The following is a 21,232-nucleotide window of genomic DNA, read 5'->3' as shown; positions in this document are numbered from 1 at the left end:
ACCGCCGCGCAGCGAAGCGGCGGTCATAATAACCACAAACCTTATAGGCCCACAATAAAGTATCCTGGTCAAATCAGTTCCTATCGCGGGTGACTTTGTAGCTCTTCAGAGCCCTATTTCTACTAGCCCTTCTGTCTGTACCATGTCCATTACGGACACTATCATCACGATTAGCACTGTCACCTCCAGCTATGTTGGGCAGAGGGTAATAAGCATGGCATGCTTAGTGGACACCGTTGTATACGCAAAGACGCACCTCCATTCACAGACGCACCGTGACTATCACTGTCAAATTGTCATGATCGATCATCATCTCCAAAAGGCAGATACTGTATTCTCCTTCAGAATTTGAATAGGTGAATAACATAGCCTACCCAAGACTTCATCACACGTAACTTTTTTTCAACATTTGGTGTAGGCCTATATTTCTGCTTCAATTTGTGCAAAACTATGGCCTGCATCGCTTCCGCGTCATTAAACAAATGTACGTCTTCGTGTTTCTCGCGTGTAATAAGTATTTCCTGAAAACTTTGTGCAGCGAATTTGGGCTTGAATCAAAGCGCTAGATGTCTAGCAACTAGAGGAGGAGTATCTATCGTCTATTTTAATCAGTGCCATTGTTTAAAAATACCCTCAAGGGCCGAATTACATTATTATTTTGACATTAGGTCACAGGCCGGAATTGGGCCGGGCGCGGGCCGGATGTGGCCTGCGGGCTGGGAGTTTGAGACCCCTGATTTAGGCTAAGTATAAGTAAGTATATATACTCTTTTGATCCCGTGATGGAAATTTGGTCACGTGCAAAATACATGCGACAATGTCAACAATATACAGTAGATAGGCATTCTGATCCTGAACTTGCATGAGTCTGACTCAGTTTTCAATTTGCAGTCTGCATATTAAAATGTATAATGTCATGGTTGTCATGGTCCCCAATCCTACTCTCAGGCATCATGTGTTATGACTGAGGGTAGTTGCCTCAGGGTGGTTGTTTAACCAACCACCACAACAGGTATGCTCTTGTGCGTAGGCGTACCTGTGCTTTTAAAAGCAAGGCCACTCATCCCTTCCTTGTCTTGGAGACCTGGATGTAAACCAGTGCTGTCTTGTGAGAAAGCTAGTCCTGCCGACTCTCCTGTTCAGAATATTTTGGTAAGCATTCATGGCCAGCATTTCCTTTGTTGCTTATTTTCTAAAATAATAATAATAATGATAATAATAATAGTAGTATATATTTAGTATAACAATAATAATTTAGTATATTAATAATAATAAAAAATATAGTAATAATTCAGTACATTTAGTTCAACATTATTCCACATTCTCCCCCCTCTTAGTTGATGCATTCAAACAGTAGACATAACAATTGGGGGCTAATCTACAGCTATAGACACATTGTTGATAGTTGGATATACATGGATAGTTGGATGTACTGGATTTGACCTGATACAAGAGCAGTGCAATACAGAGGCTTCACTGACTCGGTGTTCTTTAAATTCATTGTACTGTAGATACCTCAGCAACAAGGAAAACTCTGTTTGTGGACGACTTTTGACTTTGGTAAGTGCTTTACACCTTAATTAAAGAAGGGTGGACTAGATAGACTTGGAAATGTCGTAACTTAGTTAAAGAACCGATTTGCAATTTCATGGAGTTTGACCTCATTGAACTTGATAGTGAGAATAATTTTGAGGTTTTTATGGATTTTTTATGATTTGTTGACAATTCATGTAATTGCAAATTCAGTATGCAATTTGATAATGCAATTTGTTAATATGTTTTGCAATTGGCAATTCGAAAGGGTCTTCCTTATTCAGTGGACACATGTGCGACTATAGCCTTTTAACAGCAGTCAAATGATTTAGGTGTGCTTCACACCTTAATTAAAGAAGGGTGGACTAGATAGACTTGCAAATGACGTATAGTTAAACAACCGATTTTGACCTAATTAGAGTGCATGAAAATGCAATCTACTGTTATCCGATTTCTTCTTATTACAGTGCATGAAAATGCACTGTACTGTTCTTCCTAGGCAACTTCTTATTAATATCCCGCTTACCAAATTTTCCGTACGCAATTTCTCTTGAACAGTTTAACTTAGAACAGGGGTCCCCAACCTTTTATGTACCATGGACCGGTTTGATTCCTATTTTTTTTTCACGGACGGACGGGGGGGGGGGGGGGGGGGTTCCATGTTCCATATGTGTTGTGCATGCATTACTTGAAAAGAACTAGCTCCAGTTATGTATGAACAGTGAAGGTAACGATCTCTTGTGAAAAACGTGAACTTGAAGAAGTGAAAATTGAACAATATGAACTATGAATATTGAACAACTTGAAGCTACATCTATAAGTGTGAACATGCTTAAAGGACAATTCCGGCGCAAAATGAACCTAGGGGTTAATAACACATTTGTACGAGTTCGACCGTTCGCTGGGATTTATTTTCATGCTAGTCGAATGTGACCAGTTTTATTGCAAACCGCTAATTAGCGTTTAACGCTAGCCTTCGGGGCACACGTCCAGTAGAAAGAAATCGCTATTTCTATACCACTAACAAGGCTCAAAATAGCACCACACTTACACAGTAGCATAATGATGGTCTCTACATGTAAACCGAAGCATTGAGAACTTTGTAAGTGTACAGGCAGTTTATTAAAAAGAAACACATTACCGTTCACGTCTGGTTGTTCACATATACAGGCAGGCGATGTGAACTAAAATCAAACGTAATTTGCTCAATATATGCCTATCAGAAGTAATAGCTCCGATGTAACATAACTTGTATAGTGTACTTACTTAGTGGATGTCCATCTGGTCTCTCTGGTATGGATCGCCGCCTCCAATTTCTTTTCGGGACATGGAAAAAAGTTTCAACTACAGCCCTGTTTATAAATGAGGGGAAATCTTCATACTCTACAAAACACTGCGTCTCTTGGGGATCGCGACGCAACAGGTCCCACTCCATGCAACACAGGCACTCCTCTTCGGTGGCTATAGCTTCACAATGTCCGCAGGTAGCCTAGAGTTTCCAGAAGTGCGAGGCTGTGTGCAGCATTGACTACAGGTAGCTCTCTCTCTCTCATAGCCCTTTCACGGAGCTCCGCAGCTCTTCGTTGGTAGGCTATATTCCGACGTCCAATAAGGGTTCATCCTCGATGTCTTCAAATTCGTTCAAATAGCCTGCCATCTCTTACGTCTCCTGTTGCGTTCAGTGCTTCTCTTTTGTACAGTCCTTTCTTTCAGCAACAACTTTTCACACGAGATTCACTTCACATCCCAGAGTTTCGTTTTCCCAAGGCGCCTGCCTGTATGTGAACCAGACTTGAACGGTAATGTGTTTCTTTTTAATAAACTGCCTGTACACTTACAAAGTTCTCAATGCTTCGGTTTACATGTAGAGACCCTCATTATGCTACTATGTAAGTGTGGTGCTATTTTGAGCCTTGTTAGTGGTATAGAAATAGCGATTTCTTTCTACTGGACGTGTGCCCCGAAGGCTAGCGTTAAACGCTAATGAGCGGTTTGCAATAAAACTGGTCACATTCGACTAGCATGAAAATAAAGCCCAGCGAATGGTCGAACTCGTACAAATGTGTTATTAACCCCTAGGTTCATTTTGCGCCGGAATTGTCCTTTAACAAAATATGGGAACAAAACATGGGCTATGTGCGCCGCGGTGGGCTTTGCCACGATTATGGACACGTACCAAATGCGTCATGTGAAACGCCTGTGGGCGCATTGGAGAAAGCCATGAGCGTCCCTCTCGCACGATAAAGGTGTTGAAAACGGCCAATAAACTCCTCTAAGCGGGCAATAGATGGCAAGGGCATGTCACATATTATTGTCTTTTTGATTAGGCCTACCAAGCACATATTCACGTTTAAATGAAGGTTACTGGATAATTTAAAACAAAAGCAAATTGTACTGAAAGCATCCGATATGTCGCCCTTGGATTGAACGTCAAAACTTTGAATGCGTCCTAAGCGCCTGTGTGTTGCATTGGAGAAAGCCATGAGCGTCTCTCTCGCAAAATAAAAGTATAAGTATATATACTCTTTTGATCCCGTGAGGGAAATTTGGTCTCTGCATTTATCCCAATCCGTGAATTAGTGAAACACACTCAGCACACAGTGAGGTGAAGCACACACTAACTACCTGCAACAACAGCGGGAAAAACATGGGAACTAAACGTGCATTACGAATATAATCAGTGGGAGCCCTGCTTGTTTCCCTGCAACAAGAAGCTTCCATCTGGCGGTGATGGAAGACAGTGACACCCTCAGTGTGTTTGAAATGTCCAGTCGATTGCGCAATTTGGTCTTAGTTGCAGTCATTGCCGAAAACCCGGCCTCGCATAGATACGTGGTGGGAAACGTTTTCAGCGCTTTTACTATCGGGATATTCTGCTTTGGTTCTGATCCAAAAACCCGCCAGAGGTTTCCTTATACACACTCTTAAGACCACTGTCATTTGCAATTTCGATCAACTGCTCTTCCTCCTGCGCTGAAAAGTTAGGACTATTCGGGATATTGACAAATGGGTTGCGGACCCACTCATTGGTTTGCCGTGGATCTTTGGAGGATGGGAAGTAACGCTCAAACTCATTTGAAAGCGCAACAAGGTGATCGCGCACCAGCTGCGAGAGAAAGGGCCCTGCCTCAGTCTCTCCCAAAACCCGCACTACTGTTTGGAACATATCAAATACACCCCGGTCCACTCGTCGTCCCCACAAATCAAGCTTGGCTTTAAATGCAGCGACTTTATCTGCCAGTTTAAAGACAGTAGTCATTCTCCCCTGGAGTGACAGGTTGAGGTCATTCATTTTACATTTCCCCCCCTATTTTGAGTTTTTCCTCGAAATTGCACACCGCCTACTTACAATGGCCCTGTTGCCACATACTTTGACTTACAATCAAGTGCCTGACCTCTTTGGAAAGCTAAGGCCTTGTAGAATTTTTTGGTACCAATAGATTGACTGTGTGATGAACTATCAGAGAGTGGCAAAGGGTAGAATGATAGTTTTTCTTATAGGCGGTTATGTACATCTCTAGAAATGACCACATTCTGCCCTCTTGGTCACTTGTATTGTCTTGAAAACACCACTGAGGCCCACTACCAGGTCTTGTGAATCTGTATCTCAAAGTAGATCCCTATAGGCAGTGTTCGAATTACCCCGTCGTTTCCGGGGGGGCCCACTTGGGGGGGGTTCAACATCCAATAGATTATAATAAGCAGGGTAGCCAGTTTATTAAAATTAAATCTATGACATTATGAAATTCAGCCTAATAACAAAGGCTATTGTCAAAAATAAATCTGAGCAGAGCTAATTGTCAAATATTTTATGTGCACAACTGAACATCGCACAACTGAAAAAAATGAAAGTTAACACAAAACAGCTAAGTTATCACATCTCGGCTAAGCCTACTGGAGATAGTCCCAAAGTGGCCTATTGGTCTCTTTCTGGGCATTTTTTCCCGTTTTCCATGCAGTTGATAGACGATGCCCAGCCTTGAGCCATGATTTCACGAATGGCTTAGGGTTGAACTGGACCAGGGGAGGCGCATTGATGCTCAGAAAAAGAAGCGCATTTAAGCTGCGCTCCCTTAAACGATTTCTGGCTTTGTCATCAATGTCATTAAGCACAGAGAATCCTCTCTCGCATTCTGCCGAAGTAGGTAAAAACGTGTTGTAACAATTTTCTAATATCTAATTCTAATTAAACTAGATGTACCGCAGAGCGGTACAAAATATGACCGCCGCCCAGTCCAGCACATTTTTTCCACAAAAAGAAATCACGCTGAAAGGCCTATATGATTCTAACTGTCTCACTAAATTGCATTATCCACACTCAATTCTCACTGGTATCTGCTAGACAACAAGTACCAAAACATGATTAGTTCATAGATTTCACATGTAAAATTCATTTTATACAACCCCACCTCCATCTTGCCTGTTCATAATTATGAGAAATTCTTGATTGTTTGTGTTATGTTTATGTTATGTGTGTGGGTGTGTGTGTGTGTGTGTGTGAGTGTGTGTGTGTGTGTGTGTGTGTGTGTGTGTGTGTGTGTGCGTGCCTGCGTATGTGCCTGTGCATGGAAGCGTACATATGTCTACTGTGTGAGTATGTGTCATACGCAGTGCCGGCCCAAGCCTTTTGGGGGCCCTAAGCAGAATTTGATTTGGGGGCCCCCTCCCACAACGCAGTCACCTGTGCTTGGCGATAATTGACAACTTCACACTATAATGTCATATTATAAATTAATACAGTGAGGTTATGTATTAATACAGCGACTGATTATGAACTACTGTCCCCCTGGACACAGATGCATAAGGACCCTCTCCCCCTACCCTGTTTGTGCAAATGTGGGTACAAACGGGTGGGTGTGTGTGTGTGTGGGGGGGGGGGGGGGGGGGGGGGGGTTAGATGTGATTTCCTGTATTCTGGTGCATTTTTGGGATGGTCAGCTGGAGAAGGGCAGTACCTAAATTTGTTCAGATTCATAGCCTTTTGCTTTTTGACTTATTGGTAGTGAATTCACACAACTACTTGGGGTTCAGGGTCCCTTGACCTCTTGGGCTCGGTAGGCTCATTCAGTAATCCATCCTTGCTCACATGCCAAAAATGTTTTGGGGCTCCAATCTAGACTTCTGGCCCCATGTGCTTGGTAAACCAATGTATTAATATAGTTGTTATTTACACCAACCCTGTCACCTTTTAATCTTAGAGGGTACTAAAATCACAGATTTATTTGAAACATTCATATTCAAAGTGAAGCACTAAGGGTGGTTTACTGAAGTTGAATTGACAAATAACAAAATACAACAGCATTTGTATTTGTTGTAAACAAGTACATCAGTTTAATGACTTGTTTTTCAACAGATTTGCTGAACAAATCCGCAAATGTGCATTAAATGAGCAATTTTCAACTACAAAATAAAAACAAAATAGACAAACATTAATAATCAAAAATAAAATGTCCCAAAAAATAGATAATTATTCCTACTTCGTTCCTGGTTTTTAGGCATCTGCAACTCTGCAGTGGACGAACCTGCAATGATTAAATAAATACATAAATAAATAAAAAAAAAAACGATGTTAAATGTGTCGTGTCATATTAACAGGCTATGTAACCATTTGCCATCAAGAAAACCTCACCTTCTGGTAGGTAGAGTTAGGTAGAGGTAGAGATGTGCTCCAAAGGACTTCAACAGTGTCTCTGAAAAAAAAAAATATTGCATAAGTGCATAGTTGATCGAGCAGAATGAGTTTATTTTGCTATCATTACTTACACTCAAATAACAAGCAATTCCACATGTAACAATTAATATTCTATTGGCAAATGAGGCATAATCAAAAGAGTATACTTAATTGCAGTATGGTGAACGCTTAACATGGTGATCTACTGCAGCCTAAATATTAGGGTAGCACCGCTACATCACTTGCCACTATCTTAATCAAATGTAAGTTTATTTTCATCACAGAAGTCTCCCCACCCAACATGGTATATTTTCTCAAACACTACCATCTCTCTCCAAAGACCTTAGAGCAGAGCGCACTGCTGTTCCATCTTTGCCTATGAAGCTGGAACGTTACCGATGCCCAGAGTCGCGCTAGTCAGTGGGTTGGGTTGGGACTGGGAGCCTGGGCTTAGTCTGTTGTTGCTATCAGACTTACCACTATGTCACATATTATAGAGCAGTAATAAACTATCAACACTTTCAGGTACGAAATCAGAAACAATCCCTCTGTTGTAAATTTGCCTTCAGCTACGTTTTCATGTAGCTACTGTAGTGCTAATGTCCACTTCAGTCAGCTAGCTAACTTTAATTTACGACATAATAAGCCCACCTAGAGCAAGGGTACATGCTTGATTGAACATCCAAAACAATCCCAATATCCTTGACATCTGAAATACATCTAGATAAATATATATTAATGGGAGACATTTCTCTGTTGATGGCGGAGATTTAGCTCTGGTGATGGCTTATATTAGATCATGACAGCTAGCTAGCTACCTCAAGCACAAAACATACTGTAAATAATCATGCAAAACATACCTGTATCTTGCTCGTTTTTCTCCTCCTCTGTCATTTTCTTCGTTCTGTTTTCGGCACCAGAGAGATACGTCCTTTTTTGTGACTTGTCTTAACATTACCGTCTCTTCCGATTGTTGAACTTGATGCAGTGTCTGCACGAATTGTATATGCACCCGAGGTGTCTACTTTATGCGAGTGACTCAAAGGCTGGCAGACACAGTAGCAGTAGGCAGGCATATTGATCATGAAATCATAATTTTCTTGATTTGAATGATAATTGTTTCATTTATTCATTCATTGATGTCACTTGTTTACGTTATTTATTATGTAAAAAAAAAAAAAAGAAACTCGAAACCGCTTAGTTCGCTTATGCCTCGGGCCGGCCCTGGTCATACGTATGATTACTGTGAATGTGTGTGTGTGTGTGTATCTGTTTGTGCACATGTGTGCACATGAACTGGGTTAACATGACCCAGTTCATGTGAAAATGACAAATATACGGAAAAAATGGTCATCCTAGGCCCTACAGTTCTCAAGATATTCACATAGAACTGTGTCTGGCCTACCCTCCTTTCAGGGGGTCCAGTCCAGCGGGGGGGCTACAGATCAAAACGAAAAATGACAGTTCCATGCTATCCATGTGGGGGTACATGCCCACCAAGTTTTGTGTACCCTGGTATTTCAGTGTCCCGGGAATCCTTGTTGGTGTACGTCACTAAATGTACACATAAATTGTTTTATTGTAAGGCCCCCCATGAACGAAAGTACACAAAACTTGGCATGCATTCGGAGGGTGTCATAATGATCCTACACTTTCAATTTCGTGCAGTTTTGACCATGTCAGCCAGAGATATTGTGATGAAAACACCTAATTCTTTGCTTTTTAATTTTTAACTAGGTGGCGCTATACATGAAATAAGTGGTAATGGGATGGGTTGACATGGCCCCTTGAGATCAACATACAAAAAAAGGTGGACCTCCTAGGCCCTACGGTTCTCGAGATATTCACAGAAAACTGTCTCCGGCCACCTACAGGCCAGTTGGTGTATAGTAACATAAATTAATTTATTGTGTGGCCCCCCATGAACGGAATTCCACGAAACTTGGCGTGCATTCAGAGGGTGTCATAATGATCCTACACTTCCAATTTCGTGCAGTTTTGACTATGTTAGGTCACAGATACCTGCGATTACAACACCTCATTTTTACTTTTTTGTGTTTAACTAGGTGGCGCTATACATGAAATGAGTGGTTATGGAATGGGTTGACATGGCCCCTTGAGATCAACATACAAAAAAAAAATGGTCCTCCTAAACCTTACGGTTCTCGAGATATTCACAGAAAACTGTGTCTGCCCTACCCTCCTTTCGGGGGGTGCAGTCCAGCGGGGGGGCTACAGATCAAAACGAAAAACGATGGTTCCATGCTATCCATATGGGGTTACATGCCCACCAAGTTTCGTCTACCCAGGTCTTTCAGTGTCCCGGGAATCATTGACAGAAATTTGGACATGCGAAAAAAAAAAAATAATAATAATAAATTAAAAAAAATAAAATAAAATAAAAAAATCTGACTAAACTAAACTAAACTAACTAATCTAACTAAATCAGACTTCGCTGCGCGGCGGTCATAATTATACATTCCTTTTAACTTTTTCCACTGCTGCTAATTGCTCAATCGCTAACAACGCTCTAGCAAAATTAATAACAACTCGATTTAGAGGAGGGTGAGATCGGACAGAACAGGGGGCTATTATGCGGAGCAGTGCCCCTGCAGTCTGGGGGGGGGAAATACACATTGCAACCAACGGGGAAAATGTAGATTATCATAGTTACGGGTTGGTAACTTGACAATGAATGACTGGGCCCCCTCTGACAGTGATTTCGAGCAGAACTAGTAGTGCCCTGGCCAGAACTAAGGGGGCTGGGCACTACCGGGCCCTATGGTAATTCGAACACTGCCTATAGGATGAAGTATGACTGTGTGGGACCCATATTTGTGTGGGCATACACACGCGTTTTGCTTTGGAGACTCCAAAAGGACCTTTGGTTACCCAAAACACATACTGACAAAAAAAAAAACTCTTCCTATACAAGAACCCCTTTATGTAGAACCATGATCTTGGTGACAAATGAAAGGTTACACTCTGTGTCATGTTGCTTGTACCTGGAGTGCTTTGCCGTGGCTGTGCCATGAGTCCAGAGAAGCATTATCTGACCTGAAACTCTTACTTTTGCTCCTACGCCTTTGAGATTTCCATGAAAAAAGGACAAACAAGGTAATGCAGTGAACATTTGTATTATAAAATGAAACAAAGGTAAAAAAATAGTAAATATTATAAATATAAAAGGTAAAAAATGAAATGCAGTGCAAAAATTCAAAAAATAACAATACCCTGGCAAACGAAACATCAAATGATTCATATTCAATGCAATACAAATTTATTTGTGTTGGCAACCACGGTCAACAAAATGGAGCGTGTTATGAACAACTGAAATAGTTCTAATATTGTGTACTGTGCAGAGATACGCTGGGGGCCAGGAGTCCTCATAGGGTGAAACGTGGGCTGTGGTGGTATGGTGTCCTGGATGTCCGTCCTAAGCCATGGTTCTGCATCTCCGCTCTCCTGTCTGCTGCGGGAGCACCCTCTTCCCCTGCCTTGGCCTCTCCCTCTTCCTCTGCCTCTCCCCCTGCTTCTTGCAGCACCCTTTCCTTTTCTTGTCCCACTGGTCTCGGCCACCGGCTCCTCTTCCTCAGACACAGGATCCTCAGCTCTTGTTTTTTTGCTTGGCGGGGCCCAGTCTTCATCGCTGTCACTGAAACAATTGTACAGGTGGAAGTTAGGCTCAGACCCACTAAAGTATATGAAAACCCTTCACAACAACTTACACAAATGATATAAATGTGTGTACTCAGGTCACACCTCCCCCTGCTCTCTCTTTTACACACACACACACACACACACACACACACACACACACACACACACAAACCCACACTGCATTCTCACCTAACTCCCCTCCCCCCAGGTACCAGAACACTGTTCACACCTCCCCCAGGTCACACTATAAAACAAAGCTAAATGAAAAACTATGCACTAAACATTACAAAAGCAAACTAAACTGTATCTGTAACTGTATATGGATATAAGTAGTCTACTCACAGCTCAAAATCAGGGTCCTTCCCAGCTAAAAAGTTCTGCTCTTCCTCGGAATCGCATTCCGAAAAATTGTTCTTCTCCTTCATCGATGTCCTCCAGATCTTCAATGTCCTCGGGTTCTTCGACATGTTTTGTCTTTTTTTTGTCTCTTTGGCATGTTTTACGAACAAAAACCTTCAAAAACATGTCTCTTGCTTGTTTAGTAACAAACTTCCAAACCACTGCTTCGGAGAGTCTGATTACGCATGAGCTTTGCGCCTGAGTATGGGTGCATTCAGAGCACCTCGGAATGACAAGGACCGCCCCCATGGCTACTTTGTTTTTCCGACAGCAAGTGTTCAAGTGCTTTGCCATGGAATGTGTGACAAACACGGATGCCACAACAAAGGTTAAAACATACACTCACTAATCCTAAACAAACAACTGTATTTGCTTAAAATATAGTGTAAGATGCTCGTGAAAGAAAGATATGCAGCTTTTCAAGTGATAAAAAAAAAGGGCAAATTCCCAAGTTCACATTAAAACTGTTGGACATGAAAGGCCACATGCACTACAAACGAACTACAACGTGACGACAAAAGTGATGACGAGCCCCTAACTGGGCAACTCTGTTAGCAAAATCTAGCCCCAGTTTCCGACCTCTGACTCACACATTAAGTGACGTGAATGACGCGGAATGATGATGTTTTCACTCGGAGAAAGGTTTTTCCGAAGCCCGTGAACGCTAGGTTTAGCCGACCATAGACATATACACTAGATGTCGCCTTGACTACTGCTGTTCATTGGAACGAATGCGTCAATCGAGACGCCATCTTGCTTCAGTGATCCACTCCTCTATAATGCATTAGCGTCAATCTGGGCAAAGATCTAGCGAAAATAAAATCACCATAAATCGTCAAAATCTCAAGCAATTATCTAGTTTTTTGGGTTGTTCCAACTGACAGGCATGTATTTATGGTTGAGTCTAGAGAAAACTAAGCTTAAGACGATAATAAAGATACATTTTACCCGTCTAGCCCCATAGACTCCCATTCATTCTGCACTAGCTAGCGGCGGCCCCTAGAGGAACAATGAGTAAACTGCAACCAGGTTCGATACAATGAAAGTAAACTCTTCTAGACAGGCTCTGGTTGAGGCCACATACCCCTCGTCTCGTTTACTCATGTAAATTGTAATCTCACCAGAAGCTGCTGTAAATCTGTAGAACATTTACCTCTGCTACTACATAGGCTACGCCAGTCGTTACTTTTATAATCATGGGTCATCTCTGCAGCGGCTCTCGCAACTCAAACACTCTGGCCAGTGACCTGCTAAAGATGCTTGTTTTTTATTGCTCATTCTAGCAGTTTAGCTAACTTCGTGTGACACTACCGTTCGCCAAGAACTGATCAAGTGAAGTCAGCTGACCTGAGGCTGCGCAGCGCTGAAGGCAATACTGTATGTAAAAGTGTATGTGAAGGCGGGACAGACAGACGTAAGAAAATAGACCTTGCAAAATGCAAAAATGCGTGCAATCAAACAACTGCATATAGGCCTATGCCATGTAAAAACGTGACATTATTGCGAATTAAATTTAGTTTAGTTTGCATGCATTTAAAAAAAAAAACTCATGTCGTAGGCTACGGCCCGGTTAGGAATGTCCTGTGGCCCGGTACCGGTGGTTGGGGACCGCTGACTTAGAAACTTCATTCAAACTTTGTAACGTAGGTCTTCAAACGGACCAGGTTGCTATGTCTTTTCAACTTTGAAACTTTTGAAACTATTAAAGAAAAACTTTAAAAATCCCCATAGACTTAACATTGCCGATTAAGCAATTATAATCCTATGCCAGGTGTTCAGGCCACCTGCAGCCTCAGGCTTTAAGCATACAAACTGGCTCTATTAAGACTACACATCCTGTTCAACTGCTTCCTCTGCCAAAAACTGTTTCAAAATAAAAGTCCTCACTACAATATTTCACTGTTAAACAATTTAACCCTTTAAACTACTGAACTTTTTAACTGTTCAGCCATTGTAACTGTTACTTGTCATCAACTATGACTCCTACCCACTGTAGCTAGTTAGCATGGTTAGCATAGTTAGCATCTTAGCATGTTAGCATTGCTAGCCACCTGGATCAACTGTCAGTTTCTCAGGCTTTAAGCATACAGTATCATCATCATCTATTAAGACTACACATTCTGTTCAACTGTTTCCTCTGTCCACAACTGTTTCAAAATAAAAGTCCTCACTACAATAATTCCCTATTAAATAATTTAACCATTTAAATTATCCACCTATTTAACTGTTCAGTCATTCCAACTATATTAAAACTCATCTACCTAGCAAATAATTTAACCATTTAAACTATCCACCTATTTAACTGCCCAGTCATTCCAACTATATTAAACCTCATCTACCTAGCAAACAACTTAACCTTTTAAATTATCCACCTATTTAAAGGGACACCAGGCAACATTTTCGTGTTAATTAATCATCTTCGTAAGTCGGTATATGGTTAAATGACTCAATGAAGGCTCTCTCGCCCGCCCTTACTGTCTGTAGGAAGAATATCCCACTTGCAAGTTCGGTGTATTCTACCCGCCGACCGAAGCAGGATCAGTTTACAGCACAGAGGCAGGCTAACGAAACGCTAGAGATTGTTGCAAACGTGTGTATAATGGCAGAGCCAGCGAAGAAGCAGCGAAAACCCTTGACGGAAGATGCAAAGAAAAGGAAAAGAGCTTCAGACCGAGCGAGGGGGAGTTTCGTAGAGAAAAAGCATCAGGCTTGCCTGGTGTCCCTTTAACTGTTCAGTCATTCCATTCAACTGTTTCCTCTGCCCACAACTGTTTCAAAATAAAAGTCTCCACTACAATAATTCCCTATTAAATAATTTAACCATTTAAACTATCCAACTATTTAACTGTTCAACTATTCCAACTGTCAGTTATCATCAACTATGCCTAGCCTACTATATTAAACCACCACCTACCTAGCAACCAATTTAGCAACCATTGAAATTAAGCATCTATGTCAGTTTCCATAGCAACCAACATGATTATACTAGCAAACCACTGTAGTAACTCCTTTATTTCTGATAGTAGCCACCATGGACACCCTAGCAACAACCTAGCAACCACATTCACAGTTAAAACCTAGCAACCAACATCATTAACCTAGCAACCAGCATAGCAACCACCTTACTACTCTACTACTTTAGCAACAGTCAGTTGTCATCAACTTTGACTCCCGTCAACTTTTTCCTCTGCCCACAACTGTTTCAAAATAAAAGTACTCACTACAATAATTCCCTATTAAATAACCTAACCATTTTCACTATCCAACTTTTTAAATGTTCAACTATTCCAACTGTCAGTTGTCATCAACTACAACTCCCCACCAAACGTTTTTCTCTATCTTACCTCCATCTTTTTACTTAATTAGATTTTAAACAATATTCAACAATATTTTATTCAGCAGCCATTTTTCCATTTTCATGCACTCGTAATTCCCAGGAATTACATTCTCTAGTTGAACTTGATAGTGAGAATCATTTTGATCTTTTTATGGATTTGTTGACATTTCATGTAATTGCAAATTATGCATTTTGATCATGCAATTTGTAAATATGTTTTGCAATTGGTATAGTTGTCCTTCAATAGTTATCCTTGTCAGTTCCTTATTTAGTGGACACATGTGCGACTATAGCCTTTCAACAGTAATCAAATGATTTATTTTATAAAAACAATTGCATAATTAATCAATTCCATTACTTTTCAGAATAACCATGGTGATCTACACAGTGACGGTATACACTGGAAACAGGGCCTTAGCTGGCACAACTAGCTATGTCTCCATCCAATTTCAAGGTCCCGAGGAGGAGAGTGATAGTATTCCTCTAAATGGGAGCATTTACGCTACGGGCTTTAGTGCAGGATCAGTAAGTGCACTCATTTTAAAGCAACAGCTTGGTAGACTAGGTAGACTAGACAACAGCTTGGTAGATTAGACTTGGTTGCCAGTGTGTGTAAGTTATGAGAAAGTGAAAAAGTGTGACAAAATGTGTTGACATTTTGATGGGTCATCTTGTTTGAATTTGTGCCACCAATTGTTTACTAATAACTAGTCTGTTACCTATTATATTTCAAAATCCCCATCCTGATTGCAGGAAGCTGTTAGCTGATAGACTTACTTGCTGGTTTTATGTTAAACTGCGCAATGCATCTTTAAATATATATCTATAAACATTGTAAGGGAGGAATGCATCTTTGAATATGAATCTGTAAACATTGTAAGGGAGGAATGATAAACAAATGCAGAAAGGTATGTTTTTTTAAAAGGAGTTACGTTTGCTGTCAATGCTGTCAACAGACACCGAAAGATGAATGCCTTAGTTGTACCAAAATGTAAGAAATACAATGTACAGTTTCTTAAAACCGTGGGCGACTCTATGGAGCACTGCCGTGTGCCACTCTGATCGGCTTCAAGTCGATATAACAGCGATTTGAACTTCCACCTTTTTTCATAAAAACGACAGCCGTCGTGCACAATGGCTGCACAAAATAAGGAGGACAGGATTTTCGGTGACTGAGCACATGTTTTGGTGTAACTGAAACACTCATCTTCAGGTATTTGTTGACAGCGATGACCGCAAACAGGAAACGGATATGCTGACCTCTAGACAAAAACGGAAGTTTGTCACTATGCTACTGCACAGAGCCTATTGTTTTGAATGCAGCCACATGACACTCTTCCATTTACTTACATTGTGTATATTACAGCGCCCATATGTGGTTCAACGTGGCATTACAAGAGATTCAAGCAGGTGCTATACAGTAGCTGGTTTGCATGTTACCTTCAGTGGATATCAGGACTACACGTCAAATCAGAATGTTATTTCCTCACATTCTGTTGTTATTCTGTGTCAAGTGTTGGATGTTTAAAGGTGTTGGGTGTCTTGAATGCAGCCAGCCACACCTCACTCTCCCAATTCTTAATTGACTTGCATTGTATTTAATACAGCAGTCAACTGTGGTACAATGTGGCACTAGATCAGGGGTCGGGAACCTTTTTTGCCTGGAGAGCCACTTTTACCAAATTTATTTATTTTTTAATCTCAGAAGAGCTACATAAAGATGGTTACAAGAAAAAGTTTGGATATTTAACGTACAGTTACTTTTATTCAACAGAGGATACATATTCTACTAGTTTTAAAAGTAATGTGCAAGTAACTTGAAATGTAAAGTGGAATGACAGAAGTATAGGCCTTAGGCTTCCCATGTAGGCTAAGCACCACCCCCTATTTTCCCAGTGTCCTTTGGTATGCAAAGTAACATCAGCTGTCATCATTTAAGGGCAACTCCATGCAAAACTGTCATATATCCAATCCAATTTCGTTTGATATTGACATGGCAACGAACCGCAAATGTAACAATATTGTGCAGGCTACGGTTACGGAGTCAAGTGAGGTGCCGCATCAGAGGTATCAAAGAGCCGCATGTGGCTCCGGAGCCGCGGGTTGCCGACCTGCACTAGATGGTTTACATGCTAACTTCAGTTGGATATCTGCACAACATGGAGCATAGACGTTTTTGACATCGCATCAAAACAGTTGTGTGTGTGTGTGTGTGTGTGTGTGTGTGTGACACACACACACACACACACACAACGCCTATGCATGTTGTCCAGATATCCACTGAAGTTAGCATGTAAACCATCTAGTGCCACATTGTACCACAGTTGACTGCTGTATTAAATACAATGCCCTTTAAAACAAACAAACAAAAGAACTCCACATAGTGCCTTAAAATCGCTTTTCATATCTTTACAGGAGCTGAAATTTGAGGTACACTGTAAAGAGTCCCTGGGGGAGCTCATACTTGTCAAAATCCAGTCCAAGGCCTTTCTGGGTCTTGACAACCAGTGGTTTTGCGATAAGATCTTGATTACAACACCTGAAGGTGATGAGATTTTGTTTCCTTGCTACCGCTGGCTGGCCTGTAATGAAAAGCTTGTTTTAAGACCTGCTAAAGGTAGGCACTCAGGGTAGACTTCACTAGTCTTTTCATTCATTTGTGATGTCTTACAAACACACAGACACAGCCGCACACACACACACACACACACACACAAGTTTTGCTTTGGGCTATATTACAATAAACATATACAACATATTCAGATTGCCAATTAATGGTGTTCTTTAATATACTTCCATTTCAGCTTTGCTTGTGTTGAAGGAGACCAACCAAGTAGCCCTTCGAGAAAGGAGAAGGCAGCTAGAAAATCGACAGGATGCATTTAGGTTTGGGGACAGCAAATCAAATATTAAATTTAGTTAAGTAAAATCTTTTTCCAATCTGTCTGTATATTCTTCTCACAGGTGGAGTGTGTACGCTGAGGGCACCCCCCACATTATCAATTATGATTCTGCCCTTGCTCTGCCTGCTGAACTCCGGTTCTCTTACACAAAGAATATTGAGTTTGTCTACACAGCAGGAAAGCAGTAAGTGCCTACATCATTAAATAATAATAATTATAATAATCAAATAATAATAATAATAATAATAATAATAATAATAATAATAATAATAATAATAAAGAGAACAGGAAAAAATTACACAGTGGATAGTCATTTATATGTATGTATGTATGTATGTATGTATGTGTGCCCTTATATAATATGTGGACAGTAGGGGTGGAACGGTACACAGAAGTCACGGTTCGGTACGAGTTAAGTACAATGGAGGGAAAAGCAAATCAAAAGTGCAGAAGGCAATTTTTTTTATTGTGAATGTCTGTAGGCTGTAGGGCCTACTATAAAATCTCTCCCCTGAGCTACAGTGTAGCTGCAACATCCTGAAGTGTGCAAAGTAAGTTGTAAACAGTAAACAAGTACCCCACATCATCTACAGACTCAATCTGTAACTTGCAAACAAGATAAGGCAATCAGCTATAAAACTGAAAATAGGCCTACAGCATCTCTTATTTATGACTTTCACTTTCATCCATTTAGAGACTTTCAACATCCGTGTTTGGTTGTATATGGAAGGGTATACAGTTTGCCTCAATATTTTTCAGTGTGTATACAGTAATTGTTATATCCGTGATATTATAATAATGAAGAAACGCAGGCCGTATGCAGGTTAGGTTGTTTACTGAATCAAACCACTTGCATGTATATTCCATTCGCCAGTAGGGGGCGATCAATTACCAACAGTTAAAATGCTATCAGAACATAACAATGGATTTTCATCTTATTAACATATTATTTTGTTTATCTTTCAGTTTCATACTACTGTCAAAATGAAACCCATTTTAACATGTACACTTACTCAAGTTCTTCACTGAAATGCTATGAACACTATTAAAACAATTTAGCCTATACTAAAGCCTTTAACTCAGGGGTCTCAAACTCCGGCCCAATTCCAGCCCACGACCTATGTCAAAATAATAATGTAATCCGGCCCTTGGGGGTATTTTTAATTGCGACAAACAACGATACTGATTAAAATAGACGATAGATTCAAGTACGGTGACAAATCTCATTTGTACTCTCCTCCACTATTTGCTAGACATCCAGAGCTTGATTCCAACCCAAAATCGCTGCACAAAGTTTTCAGGAAATACTTGTATTACACGCGAGAAACACAAAGACGTGCATTTGTAATGACGCGGAAGCGATGCAGGCCATAGTTTTTGCACAGATTGAAGCAGAAATAGGCCTAACACTTTTAAGTTGGTCACAATGTGGCATACCACAGCAAGAAAGATGGAAAATGGGTAAACATTTCATGCTTTTCTTCCAAAAAGGTAATGAAATGTTTAGGTCAACTTTACAGTTGAATATAGGGAATTGCCCAAAGGATATCTTCAGGCACCCAGCCTATTCTTAAAACCAGATTCACCAAGATTCTGGCCTTTGCCTTTATGATAAGCATTGCCTATTGTCATGGTTATAGCAGGCCGGGTAGTATATGTAATTGAGTGCTGACATTTTGGCTTATTTGAGAAGTATTTAAGTAGCTGAAATACTCAAATACAATCCCTCAAAGAATTTTACATTTGAGTTTTTCCAATCCTGCAAAATACAAATGACAAAATAGCTAAAGTAATTAAATACATATTTCAAATACATATAATTGAAATACTGCCCATGTCTGGTGGGTCGCCACCACTCGCCATACCCATCCTTAGTGCTGCTGCTATCTCTGACTGACTCACTCGACCGTCGACCTGACAAAAAACTGTAACTTACGTAGGCGGACCTCGGCTACCTATGCGCCAATGAGAGCTTCACAGAGCTAAAGCGGGACTACAGATTAGGTGTCCCTAATGAAGTAGTTCTGCATTGCATTAATTAATTTGCGCGCAAGTTTTATTTATTTTCATACCGCATATTCTCTGTGTAAATTCATGCACCGAACCATGACGCCCGTACCGTTTCGGTTCAATACGAATACATGTACCATTACACCCCTAGTGGACGGTGATTTGTATGTCTGTATGTATGTATGTATGTATGTATGTATGTATGTATGTATGCATGAGTGTGTACCCTTAAATGTTGTGTGTGCTTTTCATCTTATAATAACTCATGTGCTGCTAACAATATCAGTTCACTTCTATGCTATTGTGGAGAAAGTCCTAAAAAACAAATCAACATTACATTACTTTATCATATTTTTACCTTTTTTAATGTTTACATATTTTTACCTTTTATTCTTATTAATGGACTATCTACCAATTCTTTGTGTTAAGGTTAGCTCCTCTGAAGCTAACAGGATTAGCTAATTGCAAAGATTCGTGGGAAAGCATCTACCAACTGGAGGCGCTCCTTTGCGGAACCAGAAATGATACCTTGAGTACTCATCTTAAACAACTTCAATGAGCTTAACCTCAATGAGCTTTCTAGAATTACTGTATTAAAAATCAAAATGGCTGACCAGTATATCTGAGCATACTGTACGTTCTTCTGACTTGCCATCCTTTGCAGGATATGTTATGTGGCACTGGGACAAGGACGAGTTCTTTGGCTACCAGTTTCTGAATGGCCACAACCCCATGGTGATCCAACGCTGCTCAAAGTTGCCTGAGAACTTCCCAGTCACAGAGGAGATGGTCAAAAACAGTCTTGGAAAAAGCACCTTGACGGCAGAGATAAAAGTAGGCTTCTCATTCAGTCAAGTTAAGTCAAGTCAAGTCAGTTTTATTTGTATAGCGCATTTAACGTGCACAGAGTGCCACCCAAAGCGCTCCACATATAGGCTAAGACATTGTCATTGACACATAGACTAACAAAGACAATAGCGGACGGAGCGGCGTAGTCGCCAGCGTACCCATGACACCAAGACATAGAACTACATTATTTAAGAAATAACAAACGCAAAAGATGCCGGACGGAGCGGCGTAGTCGCCAGCGTACCCCCCCACACAGCAAAAGGACTCCGCGGCGGATCCGCCGCGGATGTATGACGGCATCCGGAACGGACCCGCGAAACGGACCCGTATCGGAGTCCAGATGCTCTCAGGAACGGATCCGCTACGAAGGCGGATCGCGGACCCGCCGTGGCTCCGCGCTGCATCCGCCCCGCATCCGCGATTAAAACCTTACCTCCGCGGCGGGTCCGTTTGGGACCCGTAAATTGATACATACACCCGCCGCGGACCCGCAACGGACTCATAAAGGCTCATCTGGCCCGGGTCCGTTTCGGACCCGTTTATCTCATTTTCAAATTCAAAATGTTTTTGCTGTAGGATTAAATAGGATAAACTATAGGATAAAAGTAAAACTATCACTAGGCCTAGCCTAGGCTACTACAGCAAGATAGGCCTACGATTAGCATCGCCTCGTATTTTTAACTTAACAATACTGTCAATAAACAGAAAAGGTTTAAGTCAAGACATCAATTTACTGTACAAACGTGATCACTACTCAATGGAAATATAAAATGGACATTTATGGAAAGTTACAGGTTATAAGCTATTCTGTTTTTGTTAAGTAGCCTACGTTGCCTAGGCTACTCTACATTAATTTTGAGGTCAAAACCT

At 40.9% G+C, this 21,232-nt stretch overlaps 1 protein-coding gene across 2 annotated transcripts in view; it reads left to right on the top strand.

The window, feature by feature from the left end:
* The first annotated feature begins 1,083 nt into the window (after positions 1 to 1,083).
* Positions 1,084 to 21,232, top strand: part of LOC143131313 (polyunsaturated fatty acid lipoxygenase ALOX15B-like) — a 57,315-nt gene continuing 37,166 nt past the window's right edge. The window contains exons 1-8 of one of the 2 annotated variants that reach the window (XM_076290857.1): positions 1,084 to 1,152; positions 1,512 to 1,560; positions 14,966 to 15,125; positions 17,016 to 17,217; positions 17,405 to 17,486; positions 17,565 to 17,687; positions 19,943 to 20,046; positions 20,178 to 20,347. In XM_076290857.1, the coding sequence (XP_076146972.1) occupies positions 14,973 to 15,125; positions 17,016 to 17,217; positions 17,405 to 17,486; positions 17,565 to 17,687; positions 19,943 to 20,046; positions 20,178 to 20,347 (834 nt within the window). In that variant the 5' untranslated portion in view covers positions 1,084 to 1,152; positions 1,512 to 1,560; positions 14,966 to 14,972. The remainder of the gene's footprint in view (positions 1,153 to 1,511; positions 1,561 to 14,965; positions 15,126 to 17,015; positions 17,218 to 17,404; positions 17,487 to 17,564; positions 17,688 to 19,942; positions 20,047 to 20,177; positions 20,348 to 21,232) is intronic. The other variant, XM_076290847.1, reaches the window with a different exon arrangement.

This window comes from Alosa pseudoharengus, unplaced genomic scaffold (assembly GCF_046254945.1).
Source record: "Alosa pseudoharengus isolate Yale_2024_CS ecotype anadromous, Long Island Sound unplaced genomic scaffold, YU_APseudo_1.1 YU_APseudo_1.1_scf_1, whole genome shotgun sequence".
Taxonomy (NCBI): domain Eukaryota; kingdom Metazoa; phylum Chordata; class Actinopteri; order Clupeiformes; family Clupeidae; genus Alosa; species Alosa pseudoharengus.
This window is presented reverse-complemented; position numbering and strand designations above follow the sequence as displayed.